This window comes from Myotis daubentonii, chromosome 1 (assembly GCF_963259705.1).
Source record: "Myotis daubentonii chromosome 1, mMyoDau2.1, whole genome shotgun sequence".
Lineage (NCBI taxonomy): Eukaryota > Metazoa > Chordata > Mammalia > Chiroptera > Vespertilionidae > Myotis > Myotis daubentonii.
In genome coordinates this window covers 149,334,508-149,361,629 of record NC_081840.1, presented here as the reverse complement: position 1 = coordinate 149,361,629, position 27,122 = coordinate 149,334,508, and the positions used below count along the sequence as shown (strand labels likewise).

Genomic DNA, 27,122 nt, shown 5'->3' with positions numbered 1-27,122 from the left:
ATCCATTGAGATTTTGCTTCCCAGCAATTGTCAACAGTTTTGGCTCAAATAAACTCACAAAAATTCTTCACAAGTTTGAATGTTTCTTATGTCGACAGGCGTGTGTGTGTGTGTGTGTGTGTGTGTGTGTGTGTGTGTATTTTTGAAACTAAAAATAATGAAATTTACCTATTTAGTATGAAATCTTTGCTTCTCTTTTGCTCTGTATATTCTCAGTTCTGAGTCAGTCTTAATACTGGCATACACAGCCCACCGGTGTGGCTCAGTGTTTGAGCGTTAACCCATGAAAGAGGTCACTGGTTTGATTCTAGATCAGGACACATGCCTGGGTTTGGGGCTCAATCCCCAGTGGGGGTGGCAGGAGCCAGCCGATTGATGATGTTTCTTTCTCATCGAAGTTTCTCTCTCTCTCTCCTCCTTTCCTCTCTCTCTAAAAATAAATAAAAACATTTTTAAATGTATTTTTTTAAAAAGACCGGCATGCATGAATTTCATTTGCAACCAAAATGAGATGATTTCTGTAGTTGCTCTTAATGCTTATTAGACAAAAAGCTTACACAAGAAATTGAAACTTATAGTAAAATGTTTATTACTTTCCTATGAATGGCAGAATGCCTTTCTTTCCCAGAAGTCTAGAACTTGTAGAATTGCAAATCAGTAAATTTCATCTTACGTTTATAATAATCAACTCACAAAGTTCTTCCTCTTTTACAGTTAGGTGATCAGGCTGAAAAGAAGATTCAGAGAAAGGAGCCCTCATTCAGCCATACACTTGTGTTGAAAGGGAGGGAAAATACTGTTCAGTTTTGTTCTGCAATTTCCCCCAGTGATTTGGTCTCAACTTGACACTTGAAACTTCTTCACTCTCAAGTGCAAGCAGCAGTGTAACTATTTCAGGATTTCTTTTTTGTCATATGATTTTTCCAAAGATTCAATTTCTACTTAAAACCAATAATCTTGTCACTTGAAATCAAAATATTTTCTCCAGGTCCTTGAAGATACTTGTTCAACTACATCATGTGATGAAAAATGTCTACTAAATAGGCTAAGCTTCTGCAGCCATTCTTGATCTTCAGAGCATTTGGCAAAACTTAGCCTACTATTTCTTTGAATGTATCCCCACTGTTCACTTTTTTAGCTCAAACATCCTATTAAAAAAAAAACAAAATCTGTATTAGTTTATGTTACCCCAACACCTAGTGGCTTAAAACAAGCATTATCTTGCACAATCTCTGTAGGTCAGATATTAAGGAGCAGCTTGGCTTAATGGTTCTGGTTTAGGGTCTCTCATGTGGTTGCAATCAAAAGGTTGACTGGGGTTGCAGTAATCTGAAGGCACAACTGGAGATGGAGGATAAATTTCTAAGGTTGCTCACTCATGTGCCTGGCAAGCTAATGCTGTCTCTTGCCAAGAGGACTCGGGCCCTTGCCACACGGGCCTGTTGACAGAATGCTTAAGCATATTCATGACCTGCCAGCTGGCTTTCCCGAGAACAAGTGATCTCCAACCAGTGGTCGGCAAACTCATTAGTCAACAGAGCCAAATGTCAACAGTACTTCTTCAAAATAGACTCGCCCAGGCCGAAAACCGACTTCTGCACCTGGGCCATGAAGTTTCAATCGCACTGTACGTGCGCCCGCACTGGGTATTTTGTGGAAGAGTCACACTCAAGGGCCAAAGAGCCGCATGTGGCTCGCGAGCCGCAGTTTGCCGACCACGGTAAGCCATAGATGGTTTGCACATGGCAGATTTATGTGGCCTTTGTCCAGGTTTCTACATACTTTTTTAAACATTCTTGAATGAACTAGCCATTCTTGAATAAGTTGAGCCATTTTATAGTATCAGCCAGAATTTTTTTCATTTCAGCCTCAAAAATGTCTGACACCACCATTTCTCTGGGGGGGGGGGGGGGGGGCAGTATGTTGTGAATACGTCAGGATTTTTTTCCCTCAGGGAACAATGCTGAAATCAATGATAGGGCACCATCAGTGCAGATGCCAACACACTTTCTCCAAAACGTGCCTTTTGTTTCCAATATGAAGACAAAACAGTGCATGTATCTTGGCCTTTGTTTTGGGCAACATTTTATTACCATGGAAAAAATTCAATTTCACCACAATTTACATATCTTACAAATGCTACCATATGACATTTGTTATTGAAATCAATCCATCAGGGAGGAGAAAAAGTTGTTTTTTGGTTTATTACACAAAATCTCTTCAGCATCTTGTAGCATGTCATCGATCACATCAATTTATCAAACTTCCAGAGGGAAACCTTTTTTAGTTTCTTACTTTATGTAGTATTCTAGCATTTTACTGTCTATAAATTTATATACTAGAATTGTGAAGTTCTTACCAACTTTGGGGGCTTTTTCTTTCTTTCTTTTTTTTTTTTTTTTAGTCAAAAAGTTCTACTACTTAACTTGCTTTTTAGACTTTTTTACTGAAGGTGACTGACTTTTTTTAAACAAATTTTTACTCTGGGATTTCAAAGGCCATTTAAAATTATTTGCTCCTTCAATGTGATTTGTAGTTGTGTCTTTTCAATTTTTCTGGAGCCATTGCTGCATTTATAAGTTGTGATTCTTCATTATTTATCAAATTACTTACCTAGGCCTAGAATTCTCTTCCATCTCCCACTCCGTCTTCAAAAATCGCCACATTGGACTCTTAAGTCATGTTTGTAAAACAGGTGCTAATAAAGTGTAAAACAAGCAAACAAAACAAGGAAATCAAAAAAGAAAAATGAAATCTTTAGAAATACAATTCACTTTTAACCTACATCCTCTGTTTTGCAATATTTACAACACGATAAAGCAATAGAAAGGCTTCTGTGTCATAGTGTTTACAAGTCTTTCCTAGGAATGAAAAGTTACCCCTTGACTTGATAGCATATCAGGAAAGCTTGTTTGCTCTCAGTTGGCTGGGGTAAGGGGAGGCTGGGGAAGGCTAGGGGATAGAATTCAAGCGAAGAGGCTGATGCCATCAACCTATCATCCCTCCCTTGGTACAGTTCAGCACTCATCAGTTATCAACAGCCTTCCTTCCCTATCTCACATCCAAAACAGAACTGACTCAACCAAACGAGCATAGCCATGTGGAGCTCTGCTATATAAGTGAACCATCTCTAGCAAAAGTGCTAACAGGGCTTCTTGAGCTATTCATCACCATAGGTGCTGGCATTGTATGGAGAAGGAATTTTTTTAAAAATTTCCAGTCTCTTCTGGAACCCCTAATAAGCTCTCACGGAACCCCTAATGATGTCTGCGAGCCCCAAACTGAGAAGTCTCCGCTAGACTATGTAAGCTCCTGAAGAGTGGGAAGTACTTCTTACTTGTGTTGGTATCCTAAGCACATAGCACAGTGCCTGTAAATACACACACACACACACACACACACACACACACACACACACACACTGATACCTAGTAGGTATTCATTGAATTTAACTGAACTCTTCTCTATACTTTGAATTTCTGCCCACCCATTAAAATTCTGCTTGTCACCACATGACTGTAGAATGATCAACAAAGCGATTATGAAAGAGACAGAAGGTAGAAAAAGAATATACACACATTCTAATTATGGGATACAAGATCTAAGAAAGCATACATCCAAATGTGTTACTGAAAGGTTAGGAAATCTAATTAAAATAATTGGTAAGGAGATAGTGTAAATGAAAGAGAAGAGAAAGAGCTTAAAATTTTATATTGGAACAAAAATTTATTTTTTATTTTTTAATCCTCACTCGAGGATATTTTTCCATTGATTTTTAGAGAGAATGGAAGAGAGCGAGAAAGAGAGAAGTATTGATGTGAGAGAAATACATTGATTGGTTGCCTCCTGCATGCACCTCAACCAGAGCCCGGGCAGAGGAGGAGCCTGCAACCAATGTAGGTGCCCTTGACCGGAATTGAACCCAGGACCTGAGGTCCACAGGCCGATGCTCTATTCACGGAGCCAAACTGGCAAGGGCTAGAACAAAATTTTAAAAGGCCTTAGCCAAGTTGCCATTAAATTGGAAACATTAATATGAACTCATTCATTTCTTTTTTAAAAGTTTTTAATTAAAATTTCAAGCATAAACAAAAGTTGAGAGAGCAGTAGAATGAACCTCTGTGTACCTATAATCCAAGTTCAATAATTACCAGCTTTTTGCAGACCTTGTTTTATCTACCCCCTATATGTTTTAGAGTAAATTTTTGCTGGAGTATTTTGTAGTAAGCCCTAGTTAGCATTTAATCCATAAATCTCCAAAAGAGGACTTTTAAAGCATGAGCATCATACCGTTACCACACCGAACAAAAGCAATAATTCCTTAGTATCAGCTAACAACAGTCCGTAAAAGTTCCAAAATTATTTCAAAATGTCTTAATAGTTGGCTTGACCACATGGAGATCCAAACTATATCCATGCGTTACATTTGATTGATATGTCTCCTAAGTGTCTTTTATTCTTTATCAGTTTCCTCCCCCCCCCCCCCCCCCCCGCTATGGCATTTACTTGTTGAAGAGCCTGTCTTTTATATTATAGAATTTCCCATCCTCTTGATGGTATAAACCATGTGTCTCTATCCTCTGTATTTCCTATAAACTGCTAGTGAGATATGGTAGTGAGATATGGAGAATTAATTACGTTCAGGATCAATTTTGCCCCCCCCCCCCAAAAAAAAAATATCTCCTATAGCATCACATGAGGAAGCATGATGTCTGGCTGTCTCTCTTTTGACAATGTTAAGTTTGGTCAGTGGGATCAGTAACATCCTGATTCATCTATCAGATAGTTCCCACTTTTTTTTTTTTTTTTCACAAAGATGGTGCCGAAAGTGAAATAGGAGGCTCCTGTCCCTCCCAAAGCCAAAGTCAAAGCAAAGGCTTTGAACGCAAAGAAAGCAGTGATGAAAGATGTCCACAGCCACCAAAAAAAGAAAGAAAATAAAGGAGGAAGATGATCTACACATCGCCCACCTTCCTACTGCCCAAGAGACTGCAGCTCCCAAAACAGCCCAAATATCCTGGGGAGAGCGCCCCCCAGGAGAAACAAGCTTGACCACTATGCCATCATCAAGTTCCCCCTGACTACCGAGTCAGCCATGAAGACAGAAGACCACAATGCACTGTGTCATGGCAGGTGTCAAGGCCGACAAGCACCAGATCAAGGGGCTGTGGAGAAGCTCTATCAGGCCTGATGGAGAGAAGAAGGTATATGTTCAACCAGTTCCCGATTATGATGCTCTGGATGTTGTCAACAAAATGGAATCATAATCTAAACTGAGTTTAGCTGGCTAATTCCAAATATGAAAGTGTTTTCACTGTAAAAAATATACATAAAGCTTCCTTCCTGTCAGCTTTTCACTTGATGGTTGATGATCATCACCTAGATTAATTGGTTCATAAGGGCCTGCATGATGGTAATGTGCTAATTTTATCAGTTCTTCAGCAATTGTTATTTTTAAATTTTTATTCTAATCCTTATTGTTTTTATTAATGCTTAAATTGTTTCATCTTTGGTTGGTGAGAGCTCCTTCAAGTTGGGTCTTATGTCTTTTAACACCACTCACTGGCCTCTGATTGCTTTCTTACTTTCTGACACCAGATGTCTCTGTTTGATTCATACATTTCCTCCCCAGCCCTTTCTCCAAGGTCCAGCGTGCTGAATGCCTTCATAAGACACGTATGATCCAGAGAGCAAGACATAAGTAAAAACTTTAGGAAACCAGTCAGTGTTCAGGAATCTGCCAGCACATATTCTCTAAAATAAAAGACAAATTATTTCATCTTGCACTTCCATTCATAAAGAAGAAAACACAAAAGCCAGTGAGGTTTCGGGGAATATTCCCTCTGGGAAATATTTACTTTCTCAGGGACTATTTCACACTGAGGAATACTGCTCTGGCAGCCAGAGCAGAAAAGGGTTCTGGGTTGATCCAGAAGACCCTACGGTGTTGGAGGTGTCAGTGGTGGGAAACACATTGCATAATGTTTAAGGAAGATCCAGTGGGAGAATTACAATAGAGGACCCTAGGGTTCAGGAGCAAGGCCATGCCATCTGCAGCAGAGAATCGTACTCTTTTTGAGAAACAATTTGTGCACTACTGGGTCCTGGTAAATGTGGTGGAAGAACTGGACGTGGGACACGATGTTACCATGTGGCCAGAAATGCCCATGATGAGCTGGGTCCTAACAGACCCACAAAACATAAGGTTGAGCCGGCCTAGCAAAATTGCAAGATGGAACTGCTACATCCAGAAACAAACACAAAAAAAGGGACCAAATGGCATGAACGAAGTGCATGAGCAGGTAGCCCAGATTCCCCACTTCCCACCCAAATCCAAATTGCTGCACCGGTGCTTTCCTCTCAGCTCATGCCTATGTAGGCGCAAGCCAAAAAGAGCAGCTCATTACAGCCATGCTTAGGAACAGTTTTAAAAGACAGTGATGAGGGCCCTGGCTGGGTGGCTCAGTTGGTTGGAGTATCGCCCAATACACCAAAAAGTTGCAGGTTTGGTTCCTGGTCAGGGCACATGGGCACATTCCCAGGTTGCAGGTTTGATCCCCCCAGTTGGGGCACAGACAGGAGGCAACTGATTGATGTTTCTCTCTCACATTGATGTTTTCCACTCTCTCTCTCTCTCTCTCTCTCTCTCTCTCTCTCTCTCTCTCTCTCTCTCTCTCTCAACTCAATTCTTAAAAAAACACAGTGCTGAGGGAAATTTCTACCAATGGCAGAGCTTCAGTAGTACACCTGACCATCCACTTTTCCATTCATGGTTTTTTGTTTTGTTTTTTCCTATTTATTTTTTCTTTTTATTTTTTTATTGTTTTATTGCTTAAAGTATTACAAAGGGTATTACATATGTGTCCTTTTTTTCCCCGCCCTTGACAATCCCCTGGCCTCCCCTACCCCCCAGTGTCTTATGTCCATTGGTTATGCTTATATGCATGCATACAAGTCCTTCGGTTGATCTCTTACCCCCCTCCCTCCTGCCCCCCAACCCTCCCTGGCCTTCCTGCTGCAGTTTGACAATCAGTTTGAGGCAGCTCTGCCTCTGTATCTACCATCCATAGTTTGATACATGGAAGCACAGGCAATAGTGATTGACCATCTTTTTTTTCTAGGATAAAACATATTTTAAAATTAAGAACAAGAAGGTCTGCAGTACATCTACACAATGCAATACCACAGTAAAAAGAAGGAATTCTTGCCATTTGCAACAGCATGGATGGACCTGGAGAGCATTATGCTAAGTGAAATAAGCCAGTCAGAGAAGGATAAATGCTACATGATCTCACTCATTTGCGGAATATAGAGAAGAACATAGACTGATGAACAGGGACAGATCCAGAGACGCAGAAACAGCAAGCAGATTGCCAATCCCCGGAGGGAAAGTAGGGGAGGGTGGGGGTAAGGGGAAGAGATCAACCAAAGGACTTGTATGCATAAATAAGCCAAACCAATGGACACAGACAACCGGAGGATGAGAGCATGAGTTGGGGGGGGTTGGGGGTTAATGGGGGGATGAGGACACATTTGTAATTCCTTAACCAATAAAGAAATTAAAGATTAAAAAAAAGGTCTGCAGTAGAAACATGTGGATATACATATAGGAGTGGGGATAAAGTGTAAAAATCTTAATATCACATGTTAACATCTACCAGAGAAAAGACAGTAAATAACCAACAAAATGACTCAGCCGATTGATATCAGCCAGTTTCAGCCATCAGCCACCCCAATGCTAGCACAAGGGGTCCAAGAATAAAGTGGCCATGGCAGCAGCGATGGAGGCTTCCCATGAGGCCATTAGCATGAACCCCCAAGGTTTATTAGCTACTACCATCAACAAGTGTTCAACCTGACAGTAGCAGAGACCAAGGTGGAACCCCCAAGATAGCACAATTCATCAAGAATACCAACTAGCCACTTGATAGTAAATTGACACAGTTTGTCCTTTTGATCTTAAAAGAGCCAGTGGTGCATTCTTACAGGGATAGACATATGTCCCAGGTTAGAATGTCCCCTTGGATCATGACCCCAGCTGGACCGCACCTAGGGTCATGATTCAAGGGATTGCAAAGTAATCTTTTAACAGGGGATCCCATATGATCCTATATAACATCAGATAAGGGGACCCACTTTACAGCAAAGAAGATGTGAGCGTTGGCCTCTGACCATGCTTCACTGGTCATCACATACAACAGCACCCAGACTCTGGAAGCCTCGTGGAGCATTGGGACAGCCGGCTGAATGCAGAGCTGAGCTGCTACTTAAAGGCACTACTCTGAAGACCAGGAGCTATCCTCCAGGAAACAGTATACGCATTGAATCAAAGACCTTCATATGGCATTGCATCCCCAAGTGAGGGAAGACCCAGGTTGGGGAACCAAGAAATAGAATCAGGAATAGCCACACTCACCATCACTTTTATGAAAGTCTCCTGGTTTGCCTTCTCCTTTATTGCCAATTACTTCTCAGTCTTCACTAATAGATAGATATATATATATTTAGGAGGTGCCCAAAGCTCTTTCCCTGTCGTTCTTTCTTCCTGAACTATATCATATACAGTGGGGCCTTGACTTACGAGTTTAATTCCTTCCGAGACCGAGCTCGTTAAGGAGCTCGTTAACTCAAATTACTCTGTCAACTCAATGTAATATGTATGGGGCCATATGAACGACTTGGGTGCCTCTTGTGGCAGGCAAGGGCAACTAGAAAGGCCTGATAACCAGGGCCTCAGACCACTGACCACTTCTGGGAGAGGTTATTCCATCAGGTAAGCTACTGAGGCGGGGATGGAGGAGGTCAGGGTGAAGGGAATCTAGAATGGACCAGATGAGTAGCAGCTGCAGCCCCAAGATCAACAGGGACACCTCCCTCTTCTAACTTTTCCTTCCAGAAGAGAGACCCACTGAAATTTTGAAGGAGCCACTCGGAGCATTTATGGCAAGTAGATCTAAAAGGTGTAAATGGTGAGTTCTGAAAGACAAGGAAACATCTCTCATACCAAAGAAGGGATTTTCCCAGATCCCTTCTTCAAGGAAGGTTTTGCTGACACTTTGTTCTAACAGAATCTGTCCGTTCCTTCAGGGTCTGCCTCAGCTACAGAAAACTGCCTCACCCGAAGGCATGTCTTTCCTGGACAATCTACACCGAGTGACTGAACAAGACAGGGTTTAATGGTCCAGGCGTTTCTGCCTGACCCAGGGACACTGTGACCCAGGGACCCTGTGACAGGCACACTCACTCCAGAGCTCCCATAAGCGGGCCAAGGCTTTGACAAACCTGCCTTGCAGTCCGACTTCTCTCTGCTCATTCCTGCTCCTTCTCCCATTCCTTTCACTGGACCGTTCCTAACAGGCATCTTGCACCCGCAGGCCTCCCCCTTTCCTCCTCCCGCCCCCCTACCCCTCCCAACCGCCCCCCCACCCCCAACCCCCACCCGACCCCTACAGCTCTTTCTCACGTCTGCTTCAGGAGAAGCCAAACGGTGACAGCAGAACTGCGGTCACAAATTTATTTTACAAACACACATGAGTCCTGCATTGTCATTGGTGCCAGGGCAAGAATACTTATTTAAAAAAGTATTTGTTGTGCTCAGAAAATAGGACTTGATGCGTGCTAAAGGAACTGTTTGGTGGAGGATTTAACGTATTCCGCATAGCCTTTAATCTGATGCACTTTTACTTCTTGCCGTCGCCTGGCCTTCAACCTAGAGGGGACATGTTATAATTTTATTTTACCACAAGCACAAAAAGTTGTCTTGCAGTGTAGTTTCTGTCCTCCCTAGGAAACAGAATAGAGGTATTGTTCAATAATGAGGTGGGAAATCAGTTTCCTCTGGAGGAAATGCAGTCCCTATTGGTCGCCTCCCTCTTGTTTGCTGAAAGGCCTTTTTTTTTTTTTGTTTCAGTTACGGTAAACTATTTGAACTGTAGCCAAATTCTCTTTGAGTTCAAAAGTACAAAGCCCTTTAGAAGGCTTGATCTTTTTAAATATTTTTTCAGAGGTTAAAAATTAAATTTGAAAAAACTATCTGGGGCAGAGAAGCATCCACAGTAGAGACGCAGACCCTGAATGTCTCCACCATGAAGCTTGCCCATGCTCTCCTGTTACTTTTGTGCTTCTACTTAAGTTTTTGTCAGGTAAGTGATTCGATGTTTACGCAAACTATTTTAAGAAAACATTTTAAATATTGTAAAAATATATAAAAATCTTGAGACATCATTTTGATTCAAAGATTACACAGCTCAGTTAACAACAATGGCAGGATATAGTCAGTAACAGAGATTTTTGTTACTATCTTATTGAAAGAGCTTTAAGAAATTGCTGTTTTGTATGCTTTTATCTGTGTATAGAAATTAAACTGAATGAGAATTTTAGTAATATAGATCTGTAATTCATAGTAATCATATTAAATAAATAAATATTTTCCTGGCTGTGTGGCTCAGTTGGTTGAGCGTTGTCCCGTGCATGGAAAGGTCACAGGTTCGATTCCCTGTCGGGACACATACTCAGGTTTTGGGTTCCATCCCTGGTCCGGCTCCTGTAGGAGGCAACAGATTGATGTTACTCTCTCACATCAATGTTTCTTTCTCTCTCTCCCTCTTTCTCTCTCTAAAAAAAAAATCAATAAAAACATATTTAAATAAATAAATATTTACCAAGCTCCTTCTATGTGCAAAGTACAGTGCTGAACAAATGGCAAGGCTGATCTCTTCCTTCAGTCGTCTTTTGGTACAGTTGTAGCAAGATGATAGAAATATGCCAGTGGGAAAGTAAGAAACAAGATTTAAATAACATTTGAAAATAAAAAAACAAGACAAGGAACTGTTACAAGGCAGTATATTTTTATTGCCCCTCAAAATGGTGCAAATACCATGTGCCAAGGGACTTCAATGGAAGGAAAAATTCCTTCCTGCTAGGAGGTCAGGAAGAGTTTATGGACTGAGATTTGAGCTAGACTTACCAGTATTTCTGAATTCGATTTGATCCGTGGGGAGAAAGAGAAAGTGATCTCCAGCCTTCCCAGCCTGGAGAAGCAGCAAGTGCTATGGCAGAAAGATAGCAAAGTACAGGCTCTTTTCTATCACCAGATGAATAAACCCATTTGATCAGAGTGGAGACTTTGTAGGCAATTCAGGGAGTTAAAGCTGAAATGACAGATTGTAGCCAGGTTGGAAGGTCATCTTAAGACATTTTAGATATTTATTGAAGATTGCCTACTTTTGTGATCATAGCGTTTTAAAATATGATTCCAAAAACTGTCTTTGTCTTGGCACAATTTATAGAAGCAAATATTTAAAAAAAACTACCGAAGAAATCAGAATTACATATTTTAAATTTCCTATAACTTCTAAAATATATATGCAATATATATATATATATATATATATATATATATATATATATATATGCAACGTTTATAGCAGAAAACAAATGAAAATAAACTAAATACTCATTTATAAGAGACTGATCAAATGATTGCACACCCATAAATGAACTACCATGTACCCATTAAAACAATGCATTCTATATTTACTAAAAAAAGACCTTACTAAAATCTGCTTGTTAAATAAAAAATATACACACACATATGTACATGTATCTGTGTGCATACACATACACACACAAATGTAGCTGCTTAAATTAATGTCAATTTAAAAGTTCTAGGAGAGTATGTATCAAACAGATAACAGTTGGTATCTCTGAGTGATGGGATTACTGGTGACTTTTATTTTCTGTTTTATACATTTATGAATTTTCAGAATTCAGAAATTCTGTCTTACTCATCCTTCACTTTTCTTTTTTAAATACCAAAAAGTGTGTTGATTTATAATAAGAAAAAATTGTTTTTTGAAGGAATGAAAAAGGCATTTCAGCTATATTTTCAGTTCCTGGAACAAAAACAGAATTTTATTTTTCAAAAAACTAAAAATAGTAGTTTTCACTTACAAAAAGAAAAAAAGCCTCTTTTTTTTTTTTCACGAAACAATAATCCAACAATAAAGTTTTCTTTATTCATTTAACAAATAGCATTCTGAGAGGAGTTACTATCATATTTGTGAAATTTTCAGAACTTCTTAAAATATCCTAGCTAATAAAAGAGTAATATGCAAATTGGCCATCACTCCAACACACAAGATGGCCAGCAGAGGAGGGCAGTTGGGGGGGGACCAGCCCTGTAGGGGAGGGCAGTTAGGGGAAACCAGGCTGGCAAGGGAGGGCAGTTAGGGGTGACCAGGTCTGCAGGGGAGGACAGGGGTGACCAAGCCAGCAGGGGAGGCAGTTAGGGGCAGTCGGGCCAGCAGAGGAGCAGTTAGGCACCGATCAGGCTGGCAGGGGAGTTGTTAGGGGCAATCAGGCAGGCAGGTGAGCAATTAGGAGCCAGCAGTCCTGGATTGTGAGAGGGATCCCAGATTGGAGAGGGTGCAGGCGGGGCTGAGGGACACCCCCCCCCCCCATGCACAAATTTCATGCACCGGGCCTCTAGTTAGTTTATAAAAGAAAATGGAATCTGGGAAGTTACTACTTTTAAATGGAGGTTACCATAGGGACAATATAAATGTCTTCAAAGAAGTTTTAAAATGTATCTAAATTTTCAAATAAAATAAAATATATACAGCTGCAAGAAATCTTTGTTATTTTGAAAGCTGGGAGCAGATTTCATTCTAGGTAATAAAGGTCCCCTCTCCCTTTTTATATCAAAGCATTCTGATGAACTGATTTGGCCATGGATATGTTAATGGCAGAGGTGGCTGGGAGTGGGATAGACTTGCACTGTCCTGAATAGTGAAATAAGAAGTTACTGAACCTACTCAGGCAAAGAGGTAAAGAGGCTCAGGAGAGAACGGTGACAAACTCCAGAGCACAGAGGGAGCGACTGCTGTAGGAATAACCAAGGGATCTTAAAGAACAGGGAAGCCAAGTGCTCCGTTCAATATAGTTGTCTACTGGGGTGGCACTGTGCTGTGGTATAATCCCACCTGAAATCTTAAATGTCTCTTTTACTCTTAAAGTTGATCATAAATCTTGATATAAATGGGTAGCATTTCAGAAAGGAAGGACTAGAGTAATGTTCAGCTGAGTAACAAGATGCTGGGAATAGAATATGCCCAGGAGGCTACATTCAGTGCCGAGAAGGAGGTCAACCACAATGGCAGGGTAGGCAAATGCGAACACTTGTCCTTCCAAAAAAAAGACAGAAAATATCAAGCCGACTGTCAGAACTAGCTTAGAACTTTGGCTATCAGTCAAAGGTCAATGGCACCTAAGTGAACTCTGAATGACAGGAAAGGAAACTTTAAAATGGTAGGAAAGCTTGTGGCATTTCTACTTGCCCTTGCCCCACCGTGTCCCCAGCTCAGTGGCTGTCTTGAAGATGGCAATCCGCATTCCCAGTGTGGAACTCTAGTCCCCAGCTCTAGAAGGAGCAGAGCAGACTTTATTTTAAAATAATTTTTTGTCTGTTCTAACCTGCCTTGGGGATGCTTGAAAGCCTAACACAATGTATTTGTCTTTATTTTACCTAACTCAGACCTCATTCAGAGGAGGAAAGGCAGCAGGCATTCCTCAAAAGCATTGTATGGCAGGAAAACAACCCACAGCCATCTGGGACAAAATATCACAGTTGAGACACACAATAGGATGCTAAAGCTTGGGCGGAAAAGGTAGGGGAAGAGTATCCATAGGAAATTAGGACTTTCAACAGCACCCGTATATATTCAGGACTTTAGAAAGCAACACACATGCCCTTCCTTCCTTCCTTCCTTTTTTCCTTTCTTCCTTTCTCTTTTATTCTCTTCTCTCTCCCTTTCTCTTTTTCTCACTCTCACTCTCTTTCTCTCTGGCTTCTTATGATCAAGGAAATCTTTGTCTAAACACTAACTGAATACAAGACAAAGGAACAGAGACTTCAAAGACAACACACAAAAAAACAAAGTTCACAAAAACTTAAGAAAAGTCACTAAAGAAACAGCTATAGTCTGCAATAAGCAAGAAAAGCAAACCCTGAGAAGAATCTGATTTCAAGAGTAACTACATTATAATATTAAAAATGTCCAGTCTTCAACAAAATATTATGAAGCATTCAATGAAACAAGAAAATACAGCCTATTCACAGGAGAAATTAGCAGATACGGTCCCTGACGAAGAACAGACTTTGGACTTACCAGGCAAAGACTTTATATCAACTGTCTCTAATACCTTCAAAGGGCTAGAGAAAACTGGGAGGAGGATATATGAACAAATAGAGCATTTCAATAGAGACAAAAATTATAAAAAGGATTCAGACAAATTCTGAAGCTGGAAAGTGTAATAATGAAAATGAAAAAACTCACTAGAAGGCTTTAACAACAGATAAGCAGGCAGAAGAGCAAGTGAACTTTAGGATCAGGCAATTAAATTATCCAATCTCAGTAGTAAAAAGAAAAAAATTACAAGGGCCTAAGTGACCTATAGGACACCATCAAGCATATCAACATATTCATAATGAGAATCTCAGAGGGAGAAGAGAAACACTTACAGAGGATATCAGAAGAAATAATAATCAAAACCTCCCAAATTTGAGAAAGATAGGAATCTACAGTTTCAGGGAGCTTACTTCCCCACAAAAGATAGCACAAAGAAATCCACACCAAGACACATTATAATGATACTATTAAAGAACAAAACAGAAAATCTTGAAAATAGCAAGAAGAAAGCAACTCATCTTGGACAACGAATCCTCAATAAGATTTGCATCTCTCTCATCAGAAACCACAAAGGACAGAAGATAGTGGGATGACATTTTTAATGTCTTGAAAGAAAAAAACTGTCAACCAAGAATTCTATATTCAACAAAGCTTTCTTTTAAAAATGGAGAAATTAAGGGGCACCAGAGTCGGCTTGATGGAAAGATCCGCAGTAGAGAAGGATGAGGATGGAGGCACTGGTGTTTGTCTTCTCTGTCCTCGACTGCTGCTCATTCATCTTCCTCTCAGTATACTTCATAATTACACTGTCTGATTTAGAATATGATTACATTAATACTAGATCATGTTGCTTGACATTAAGCAAGTAGGTAATTACAGAATTACCAGATTGGTCATACCACTATCACTGAATTAATGCTCATTTCATTGCACTGGTTCATCTTCCTTCTCAACTTGCCTGTTGCTACTTGGAATATCTATCAGTTCATTATGGTGCCAAGTCGTAACAAGGGAGTGTTTGATCCAACAGAAATAAAGAATCGAGGACAGCTGAAGTCACACATGAAATAAGCCATGATCAAGGTTGGTTTCTGTTAGGTTAGGTGGCTCAGGAGGCGGTGTAAAAAATAAAGAGTCGAGTGAATCAGAAAAGAAAAGGAAAGGTTTATTGCGTCCCCGGGAGACCCACGGACCCCAAAGACAGGGCACGTGGATTCACGCCAACAGGGAGGGGGGCGCTTTTTTTATACTGCGGTTGGGTGAGGGGCGGGGACATAAGCTGAGGTATTCAGCTGAGGAAGTTCCCGCTGCAGGGGGTGAGCAGGGGTATTCAGGAAGGAGTCAGTATCTGTGTGGGGGTCGTGTTGATTCAGGGAGAAGCCATATCTGTGTCTGGCACGCTAATCTGTTAGAAATGCCAGGGGGAGTCCATTATCTCATCACACGTCTGCATGTATCCGATCCTGGGCTCTCTCCGACCTAACAGTTTCCACTTGCTCTGTTTCTTCATGTGTCTTTAAAACATGATTTTAGCTTTGATAAGTGGCTGAAGCTGGAAAAGTCATGATTGAAGTCAACCTACACTACAGTACACAGATGAGGAGCCAGACACTACTTAAATCATCCTTAGAAAGGTAGTCACAGCAATACACTTTTTCCTCTTTGAACAAAAAATGTTTTTGGTATATTTTTACCATATAAAATATTTAAAAAACAAAAAATGGAGAAATGAAGACATTCTCAGATGAACAAAAGCTGATGGAATTAGTTGCTGGTAGATCTGTTCTATAAGAAATGCACCACAAGAAAGGGAGTACTGCAGGCTGAACAAAAGGACACTGTACAGTAACTTGAAGCCACGTGAAGAAACAAAGAGCCCCTGTAAAGGTAAATACTTTTGTATTTATGTAGGTAAATACAAACACCAATGTTATTATACTTTTAGTTCATATCTACTCTTTTTATTTCCTAAATGATTTAAAAGGCAAATGTATAAATATAATCATAAATCTATGTTAACAATGACACAATGTATAAAGATGTAATGTGTGACAATAATAACAGAGTATTATTATTATACTATGGAACCATACAGAGGGTATGAACTATACAGGAGCAGAGTTTTTAGATGCTCTTGAAGCTAGATTGGTATTAATGCAAACAAAATTGCTATAAATTAAGATTTAACGTATAATCCCCATGGTAACCACAAAGAAAATACCTTTAAATATAAACTCCTCCAAAAAAAAAAAAAAAAAAGGAAAAGAGAAAAGAATCAAAATGAGAAAAGAATCAGAAAAGGAAATGAGAAAAGAATCAACTAAACACACAAAAAAGTCAATAATGGAGGAAATAAAGAACAAAAAGGAACAGGGCATAGAGAAAAAGAATAGCAAAAGGCAGAAGTAAGACCTTCCTTAGCAATTAATTTACATGTAAATACATTAAATTCTCCAACAAATAGACAGATATTGGCAGAATTTATTTTTTTAAAACTATGATCAAACCATATGCTGTCTACAGAAGACCCACTTTAGGTCCAATGACAAAAAGCTTCAAAGTAAAAGATTGGAAAATGATATTCCATGCAAATACTAACCAAGAAAGAGGTGGAGAGTCCACACTAATGCAAGACAAAATTGACTTTAATTGTCTCTTGGTACAAGAGACAAAAAAGGACATTAGATATGAAAAAGAGTCAGTTTATAATAATTATAAAAATATACACACTAAACAATAGAGCCCCAAATACATGATTCAAACATTGACACAACTGAAGGGAGGCCAAGACAATTCTATAGTAATAGTTGGAGACTTCAATACCTCACGTTCCATACTGGATAGAAAACCTAGACACCAGATCAAAAAGAAAATAAAGGACTTTAAGAGCACCAAAGCCAAACTGATCTAACAACCAGATATGTATAGAGCACTCCATCCAACAAGAGCAGAATATACACTTTTCTCAAGTTCACATGAAATATGCCCCAGGGTGAACTATATGTTAGGCCACAAAACATGTCTCAATAAATTTAAAAATGTTGAAATCATATGAAGTACTAGTTTCTCTAAAGACAATGGAATAAAGCTAAAAATCAGTAACAGGAAAACTAGAAGGTTCACAGATGTGTGGAAATTAAACAACATACTCTTAAACAAATGGCCAAAGGATCACAAGGGAAAATAGAAAAACTTGGAGATGAATGAAAACAAAAATACAACATACCAATACATATGGGATGTGGCAAAAGCGCGTGTGCTCAGAGAGAAACTCATAGCAGTGAATGCCTATAATAAAAACAAAACAGAGACCTCAAAACAATCTATCTTTACACCTTAAAGAACTAGAAAAAGAAGAACAAACTAAATCCAAAGCTGGGAGAAGAATATCTTTAAAATAAATAATATCTTTAAAATAAAGTGTATTATTCTTTTTTATTTGTGTATTTAATTCTTTTTTATTTGTGTATTTAATCGTTAAACTATAATATTATTATTCATTTTTACAACAGATCTATATACAGGTATAATTTTTTTCCTTTCTCAGTTAAGTACATTAACATAGTTAAAAATATTTATCTATTACTTTTATCCTTATTTGTATTATACTGTACTAAGTATTTTGAATTTTACAGGCATGATTTCATATATACATCTATATATACAGTGGTCCCCACCTTGTTCATGGGGAATATGTTCTAAGAACCTCAATGAATGTCTGAATCTGCATATAATACTGAACCCTATATATACTATATTTCTTTCCTATATATACATACCTATGATAGAGTTTAATTTAATTTATAAATTAGGCATAGTAAGAGATTAACAACAATAAATAATAATAAAATAAAACAGTTTTAACAATATATTGTACTCAAAGTCATGTGAATGGCTTTGGCCATTGTTAAGTTACTTGAGCAATATTGACATTATTAAGTTACTTAAGCACTGCAGTACCACTAACAGTTGATCTGATAACCCAATGACTAATGGGTGGGTAGCATATGTAGTGTGTATATGCTGGACAAAGGGTAATCCATATCCCTGGTGGGACAGAGTGAGATAACATAAGATTTCAGCATGCGATTTAAAACTTATAAATTGTGTAATTCTGGAATTTTCTATTTAATATTTTGGAATCTCAGTTGACCTTAGATAACTGTAACTGCAGGAAGTGAATCTACAGATACGGGGTTCTTCTTTAGTAGCCTGGCCATGTTCTTCTCAGAATATATGACAGAAAAGCAAAAGGATAAAACCAGTTGCACAAACATCTCTTCCGTCACATTTTCTGACGTCCTATTGACCAAAACAAGTCGCAAGGCCAGGCCCAGGGTCTAGAGGTAGTAAAATACACCCTGCACCAGTGAGAGGCACAGGTTAGGACAGAGATGAAGGGAGGATAGAAGAATTGGGGCCATATGCAATCTCCCACAATCACATCGTTATAGCATTTATATAGGATCTTAAATGTTCATTTGTGCTCTCCCATGGATTTTCATTGGATCCTCACAACAACTCTGTGAGGATATTATTTTTAATTTCCACATTTTATAGAAGAGGAAACAGAATCAGGAAGGTGAAGTCACAGCTAGTTAGCGCAGAAGGAGATGTTATACTTTTTCATAAAAAGCAGGAGGATGGGAAAGGTGGACTTTTCCTCGCTTTGGGCATGGGTGAGCATTCTTTTCTTTTGTTTATAGGATGAAGCCCCAAACCAAAAAAGAGTGAATCAGAGGAAGAAACCGCAGGTAAAGCATGCTGGGTTTGACTAGGAGACTGTTTCTTATTTGCTTTCCAGTGGCCAACCATCTATGAAAAATGGTTTTATTGTAGTCCTTTCTAAAAAATAAATAAAATTTACATCAAAATAATCGTTACGTCATTACAAATACCAAGGAAAGGACCCCTTCCCCCCCCCCCCCCCCGAAATAAGTCCATATACACAAAAGAGCAGCCTCAGCTAAAGAAGTTAGATCACATTTTATAGATGACTAGGCTATGGTAGTAATTGCTAACAATTTTGGATATGTGCTACCAGTATATCTATCTATATAATAGAGGAATATGCAAATTAGCCAGGACACCATAACGTCATGACCGAGCAGCAGGGATCTGAGGCTGCATGGCGCCTGGATGGGGCGAGGGACCTCAGGCCATGTCCCCCACCCCGCGGGGCTTGACGGAGACCTCAGGTTGTGCCCCCCACCCTGACGCCGGGACGGGAGACTTCAGCCACGCCCCCCCCAACCCCGCAGGGCTTGACAGAGACCTCAGACTGCACCCCTCGCCCAGCAGGACTTGAAAGGGGACCTCAGGCCACGTCCCTGCCCTGGTGCTGGGCCAGGACACCTAAGGCCACGCCCCCTGACCCGGCTCTGGGCTGGGAGACTTCAGGCTGGGAGACCTCAGGCTGCGCCCCCCTCACCTGCACTGGGCTGGGGGACCTCAGGCTATGCCCCTTGCCCGGCAGGGCTCGATGGAGGACCTCAGGCCGCACCCCCTGCCCCGGCACCAGGCCAGGGGACCTGATGCTGAGCCCCCTGCCCAACGGGGCTTGATGGGGGACCTGAGACTGCACCCCCCCAACTGGTGTTAGGCTGGGGAACCTGAGGCTGTGCCCCCTGCCCAAAGGGGCTTGAGGGGGTGGGGCCAGCCAGTCTAGGTCTCACCCAAGTGGGTTGGGCCTGCTGGGTCTGGGTCTCCTGTGTTTTCGAAGCATGTGCAGGTGGTGGGCAGGGACTTGACTCTAGGTGACGCGGCGCATCCAAGACTCTGACAGGGAAGATTTTCACATACATTTTACTAATTTTCTTTCATCTCTGAGACTTCTATTATACAGAAAGAGCAAATAGCAATATTTAAATAATGCCTCTAATTAATTCCCTTTTAATGTGCATGAATTTTGTGCACTGAGCCACTAGTGTGAATATATTTACTTTTAAATAATAAAACACTGTTGTGCAAATAAATACACCTTAAAGACAAACCAAATTTTGAACACATAACATTTTAATAATTTTCACCATTAATCTTTAATGAAATAATGTCACTAAAAACATTTCATTAGTTTTGATGTTTTTCATTTTATTTTAATGGCATATTGCATATCAGCTGGAAAAGATACCTCACAAAGAGCAACATACACAATTAAGCACAGAGAGAGAGATTCATCATTAATGATAGATGTAAATCTATATTTGAAATAGTCTGATTAGGGGGCAGGCTGGCTTTCTGTTATATCTGAACAGTTTTTCATTTTTTTTAACCCCATAATGTGGCTGCTGAGCAGCTTCTACTGTGCTTAGAAGTGTAGACTGTTTTCTTATTCGCTGGTGCTGCATTTTGGCATTATTTTCAATCCAGCGTTCATTTCCCTGTAAGAATGTCTAAACTACTGTCCATTTGTGAAGATCATGTTAAAGATCATGTTAACAAAAACTAGATCATATAGTCCATTATGTGCCTTTTATCAAGCTCATGTATGTGAACCTCTGTCTTAAAACAAAAACCCTCTTGCCTTGGCTGGGTGCCTTAGTTGGTTGGAGCATTGTCCAGTTCCCCAAAAGGTAGCAGGTTCAATCCCCAGTCAGGGGGTGTACAGGAGGCAACTGATCGATGTTTCTCTTTCACATCAATGTTTCTCTCTCTCTTTCTCTCTCTCTCTCTCTGTCTCTCGCCCTTCTCTCTCTAAATATTAATAAAAATATCAGGTAACGATTAAAAAAAAAACAACCCTCTTTTGACCGACCTCATCGCCCCCTCCAATTATCACCCCATTTTACACAAAGCTCTCAAAAATATCCTGTGCTCAATTTCTCTTTTCCCATTCTTTCTGGAACCCAGTCAGGCTTGAGTTCCCACCATTGCACCAGAATTATATTTGCCAAGGTCACCATCTTACTGAAGATGCATTAGACACAGCTGCTGATCGCCCCTCCCTTCTCTTTGCCTCTGTGCCACCTTTCTCTGTTTATTCGTCTGTTACTGCACTGGCCACATCTTCCCATCTCCTCTACTAACTCTTCAACATCTGCTCCACCTCTAAATGTCAGAGGGCTCACACCCTCCAATGGCCTTGCATTTCATGCACAGAATAAGCCAAAGTCTTTACAGTAGCCCACAAAGTTCCAATGATCAACTGCCTGCCCCTCCGTACTCTGACCTCCTCCTCCTGCTCTCCCTCCAGCCACTTACTCTCCCTCCAGCCACACTGTCCTCCAGACCAGGAGGGCACCACACTGCACATGTGCTCCCACCACACAGCTTCCCCCCAGCTGTTTCCTCCGACCATGACTCTTCATCTCTAGACATCTGCATGGCTTGCTCACTCGCCTCCAGGTTTCTGTTCTAAAGTAAACTTCTCCCCAAAGTCTTCCCTGACAACCTTATATGAAATAGCAATCCTCCCCCTCTCTCCACCATCTCTATCTTTCTCACCCTACATAGTATTTGTCACCATATGCCATACTATGTATTTATTCCTTATTCATTTTTATCTGCTTTCCTTACTAGAAATGTAAGCTCTTTGACTTGGCGCTGTTCACAGTTATAGCACAAGGAGCTAGAACAGTGCCTTGCACATAGTAGGCTCTCTATAACTATTGAATGAATATGTTATGAATGCAGGGACAAGTCCCAACCCATATTTAAATATTAGTAAAGATTATCTTTTCCTACTTTTTCAATAGAAGAATTGGGACCATATGCAATCTCCCACAATCACATCATTATACCATTTGTATAGGATCTTAAATATTCATTTGTGCTCTCCCATGGATTTTCATTGGATCCTCACAACAACTCTGTGAGGATATTATTTTTAATTTCCACATTTTATAGAAGAGGAAACAGAATTAGGAAGGTGAAGTCACAGCTAGTTAGCGCAGAGGGGACTTTCTACTTTTTCATAAAAACCAGGAGGATGGGAAAGGTGGACTTTTCCTCGCTTTGGGCATGGGTGAGCATTCTTTTCTTTTGTTTATAGGATGGAGACCAAAACCAAAGAAAATTGAATCTGAGGAAGAAACCGCAGGTAAAGCATGCTGGGTTTGACTAGGAGACTGTTTCTTATTTGCTTTCCAATGGCCAACCATCTATGAAAAATGGTTTCATTGTAGTCCTTTCTAGAAAAAAAATTTACATAAAAATAATTGTTAAATCATTACAAATACCAAGGAAAGGACCCCCCCCAAAATAATACAATAATCCATATATACAAAAGAGCAGCCTCAGCTAAAGAAGTTAGATCACATTTTATAGATGACTAGGCTATAGTGGTAATTGCTAACAATTTTAATATGTGCTACCAGTATATGTGAATATATTTACTTTTAAATAATAAAACACTGCTGTACAAATAAATGCACCTTAAAGACAAACCAAATTTTGTACACATAAATAATATTTTAAGAATTTTCACCATTACTCTTTAATGAAATAATATCACTAAATGCATTTGATTGGTTTTGATATTTTTCATTTGATTTTAATGGCATATTGCATATCAGCTGGAAAAGATACCTCACAAAGAGCAACATACACAATTAAGCACAGAGAGAGAGATTCATCATGAATGATAGTAGATGTAAATCTATATTTGAAATAGTCTGATTAGGGGGCAGGCTGGCTTTCTGTTATATCTTAACAGTTTTTCATTTTTTTTAACGCCGTAATGTGGCTGCTGAGCAGCTTCTGCTGTGCTTAGAAGTGTAGACTGTTTTCTTATTCACTGGTGCTGGCTGGCGCTGCATTTTGTCATTATTTTCAATCCAGCATTCATTTCTCTATAAGAATGTCTAAGCTACTGTCCATTTGTGAAGATCATGGTAAAGATCATGTTATCTAAAACTAGATCATATAGTCCATAATGTTCCTTTATCAAGCACATGTATGTGAATCTCTGTCTTAAAACAAAAACCCTCTTGTCTTGGCTGGGTGCCTTAATTGGTTGGAGCATCGTCCAGTTCACCAAAATGTTGTGGGTTCAATCCCCAGTCAGGGGGTGTACAGGAGGCAACTGATCAATGTTTGTATTTCACATCTCTCTCTCTCTCTCTCTCTCTCTCTCTCTCTCTCTCTCTCTCTCTCTCTCCCCCCTCTTTTACTCCTTCCACTAACTCTCCCCCCTCCTTTCTCTAAATATTAATAAACTTATCAGGTGAGGACTTAAAAAGCCCTCTCTTAGCCTCATAGCCCCCTCCAATTATTACCTCATTTTACACAAAGCTCTCAAAAATATCCTGTGCTCAATTTCTCTTTTCCCATTCTTTCTGGAACCCAGTCAGGCTTGAGTTCCCACCATTGCACCAGAATTACATTTGTCAAGGTCACCATCTTACTGAAGATGCATTAGACACAGCTGCTGATCGCCCCTCCCTTCTCTTTGCCTCTGTGCCACCTTTCTCTGTTTATTCGTCTGTTACTGCACTGGCCACATCTTCCCATCTCCTCTACTAACTCTTCAACATCTGCTCCACCTCTAAATGTCAGAGGGCTCACACCCTCCAATGGCTTTGCATTTCATGCACAGAATAAGCCAAAGTCTTTACAGTAGCCCACAAAGTTCCACATGATCAATTGCCTGCCCCTCCGTACTCTGACCTCCTCCTCCTGCTCTCCCTCCAGCCACTTACTCTCCTGCAGCCACACTGTCCTCCAGACCAGGAGGGCACCACACTGCACATGTGCTCCCACCACACAGCTTCCCCCCAGCTGTTTCCTCCGACCATGACTCTTCATCTCTAGACATCTGCATGGCTTGCTCACTCGCCTTCAGGTTTCTGCTCTAAGGTAAACTTCTCCCCAAAGTCTTCCCTGACAACCCTATATGAAATAGCAATCCTTCCCCCTCTCTCCGCCATCTCTATCTTTCTCACCCTACATAGCATTTGTCACCATATGCCATACTATGTATTTATTTCTCAATCATTTTGATCTTCTTTTCCTACTAGAAATGTAAGCTCTTTGACTTGGTGATATTCATAGTTGTATCCCAAAAAGCTAGAACAATGCCTTGCACACAGTAGGCTCTCTATAAATATTGAATGAATTATTATAAATACAGGCACAGGTCCCAACCCATATTTAAATATTAGTAAAGATTATTTTTTCCTATTTTTTCAATTGGGGCCATATCCAATCTCCCACAATCACATCATTGTAGCATTTGTATAGGATCTTAAATGTTCATTTTTATTTTCCACTTTTTATAGAAGAGGAAACAGAATCAGGAAGGTGAAGTCACAGCTAGTTAGCTGCAGAAGGGAGCTTTCTACTTTTTCATAAAAACCAGGAGGATGGGAAAGGTGGACTTTTCCTCGCTTTGGGCATGGGTGAGCATTCTTTTCTTTTGTTTATAGGATGGAGACCAAAACCAAAGAAAACTGAATCTGAGGAAGAAACCGCAGGTAAAGCATGCTGGGTTTGACTAGGAGACTGTTTCTTATTTGCTTTCCAATGGCCAACCATCTATGAAAAATGGTTTCGTTGTAGTCCTTTCTAGAAACATAAATAAAATTTACATCAAAGTAATTGTTAAATCATTACAAATACCAAGGAAAGGACACCCCCCCCCCAAAAAAAAAATAAGTCCATATACACCAAAAAGCTGCCTCGGCTAAAGAAGTTAAATCACGTTTTATAGATGACTAGGCTATAGTGGTAATTGCTAACAATTTTAATATGTGCTACCAGTATATGTGAATATATTTACTTTTAAATAATAAAACACTGCTGTACAAATACATGCACCTTAAAGACAAACAAAATTTTGAACACATAAATAATTCTATCTAATAAAAGACAAAAGGGTAATTGACCGTACCTTCGCTACGCTTCCCATAGGCTAATCAGGGCAATATGCAAATTAACTTCAAAGAAAGATGGTAGTTAACTGCCAACAAAGATGGTGGTTAATTTGCATACGTAGGCGCCAAGCAACAGAGCGAAGCCAGCTGGCCTTGGGCAGGAACAGCGAGCGAAGGCCAGGGTGGCGAGCGAAGAGCAAAGAGGGAAGCCCGCCGCCCTGGCCTCTGCCACGCCCCCGGGGCCCGTGCGCGGCGAGCGAAGAGCTAAGCCCCTCACCCGCCGCGCTGGCCCCTCCTGGCAAAGAGTGAAGGCCTGGGTTACGGGCGCTGGAGGAAAACTGGTGCCAGCAGCCAAAGGAAGGGGCCACTGAGGGGCCCCAGACTGCAAGAGGGAACAGGCCATGCTGAGGGACCCATCCAAGTACACAAATTTTTGTGCACCGGGCCTCTAGTATTTAATAGTTTTCACATTAATCTTTAATGGAATAATATCACTAAACACACCTCATTAGTTTTATAATTTTTCATTTGCTCTTAATGGCATATTGCATACTAGCTGGAAAAGATACCTCACAAAGAGCAACATACACAATTAAGCACATATGGTAGAGAAAGATTCATCATGAATGATAGTAGATGTAAATCTATATTTCAAGTAATCTGATTAGGGGGCAGGTAGGCTTTCTGTTATATCTGAACAGTTTTTCATCTTTTTAACCCCTTAATGTGGCTGCTGAGCAGCTTCTGCTGTGCTTAGAAGGGTAGACTGTCGTTTTCTTATTCACTGGTGCTACGTTTTGTCATTTTCTTTCTTTTTTTTTCATTATTTTCAATCCAGCATTCATTTCTCTATAAGAACATCTAAGCCACTGTCCATTTGTTAAGATCATGTTAAAGATCATGTTAACTAAAACTAGATCAAATAGTCCATAATGTTCCTTTATCAAGCTCAGGTATGTGAACCTCTGTCTTAAAACAAAAACCCTCTTGCCTTGGCTGGGTGCCTTTGTTGGAGCTTTGTCCAATTCACCAAAAGGTTGCATGTTCAATCCCCAGTCAGGGGGTGTACAGGAGGCAACTGATCAATGTTTCTCTTTCACATCAATGTTTCTCTCTCTCTCTCTCTCTCTCTCTCTCTCTCTCTCTCTCTCGCTTTCTCTCTCTCTGTGTGTCTCTCTCTCTTTTCCCTCCTTCTCTCTCTCCCTTTCTCTCTCTACATATTTTTTTTAATATATTTTATTGATTTTTTACAGAGAGGAAGGGAGAGAGATAGAGAGTTAGAAACATCGATGAGAGAGAAACATCGATCAGCTGCCTCCTGCACATCTCCTACTGGGGATATGCCCGCAACCCAGGTACCTGCCCCTGACCGGAACCGAACCTGGGACCTTTCAGTCCGCAGGCCGATGCTCTATCCACTGAGCCAAACTGGTTTCGGCAGCATATTAATAAATATATCAGGTGAGGAATTTTTTTTAAAAAATAACCTTCTCTTAACCCCATATCCCCCTCCAATTATCACCCCATTTTACACAACGCTCTCAAAAATATCCTGTGCTCAATTTCTCTTTTCCCATTCTTTCTGGAACCCAGTCAGGCTTGAGTTCCCACCATTGCACCAGAATTATATTTGTCAAGGTCACCATCTTACTGAAGATGCATTAGACACAGCTGCTGATCGCTCCTTCCTTCTCCTTGCCTCTGTGCCACCTTTCTCTGTTTATTCATCTGTTACTGCACTGGCCACATCTTCCCATCTCCTCTACTAACTCTTCAACATCTGCTCCACCTCTAAATGTCAGAGGGCTCACACCCTCCAATGGCTTTGCATTTCATGCACAGAATAAGCCAAAGTCTTTACAGTAGCCCACAAAGTTCCACATGATCAACTGCCAGCCCCTCCGTACTATGACCTCCTCCTCCTGCTCTCCCTCCAGCCACTTACTCTCCTGCAGCCACACTGTCCTCCAGACCAGGAGGACACCACACTGCACATGTGCTCCCACCACACAGCTTTCCCCCAGCTGTTTCCTCCGACCATGACACTTCATCTCTAGACATCTGCATGGCTTGCTCACTCACCTCCAGGTTTCTGTTCTAAAGTAAACTTCTCCCCAAAGTC

General features: G+C 40.4%; 1 protein-coding gene, 1 long non-coding RNA gene and 2 pseudogenes across 9 annotated transcripts in view; 3 read left to right on the top strand and 1 right to left on the bottom strand.

Annotated features, from left to right (window-relative positions):
* Positions 1-535: 535 nt before the first annotated feature.
* The window catches only part of LOC132214825 (uncharacterized), a 74,354-nt gene continuing 47,767 nt past the window's right edge, over positions 536-27,122 (bottom strand). Inside the window, exons 1-5 of one of the 2 annotated variants that reach the window (XR_009448359.1) lie at positions 17,416-17,493; positions 10,967-11,150; positions 10,662-10,728; positions 2,614-2,698; positions 536-1,148 (exon numbers count right to left, since the gene is read on the bottom strand). This is a non-coding gene — a long non-coding RNA (uncharacterized LOC132214825). Of the gene's footprint in view, positions 1,149-2,613; positions 2,699-10,661; positions 10,729-10,966; positions 11,151-17,415; positions 17,494-27,122 lie in introns of those variants that run through there. The other variant, XR_009448358.1, reaches the window with a different exon arrangement.
* On the top strand, positions 4,817-5,267 carry LOC132235620 (large ribosomal subunit protein uL23-like; annotated as a pseudogene).
* The window catches only part of CFI (complement factor I), a 50,954-nt gene continuing 33,814 nt past the window's right edge, over positions 9,983-27,122 (top strand). Inside the window, exons 1-4 of one of the 7 annotated variants that reach the window (XM_059662237.1) lie at positions 9,983-10,142; positions 18,896-18,943; positions 22,180-22,227; positions 24,554-24,601. In XM_059662237.1, coding sequence (XP_059518220.1) covers positions 10,086-10,142; positions 18,896-18,943; positions 22,180-22,227; positions 24,554-24,601 — 201 coding nt within the window. In that variant the 5' untranslated portion in view covers positions 9,983-10,085. Of the gene's footprint in view, positions 10,147-18,895; positions 18,944-22,179; positions 22,228-24,553; positions 24,602-27,122 lie in introns of all 7 variants that reach the window. The other 6 variants (XM_059662256.1, XM_059662246.1, XM_059662267.1 and 3 more) reach the window with 6 other exon arrangements.
* LOC132226951 (protein cornichon homolog 4-like) lies at positions 13,199-15,816 on the top strand (annotated as a pseudogene).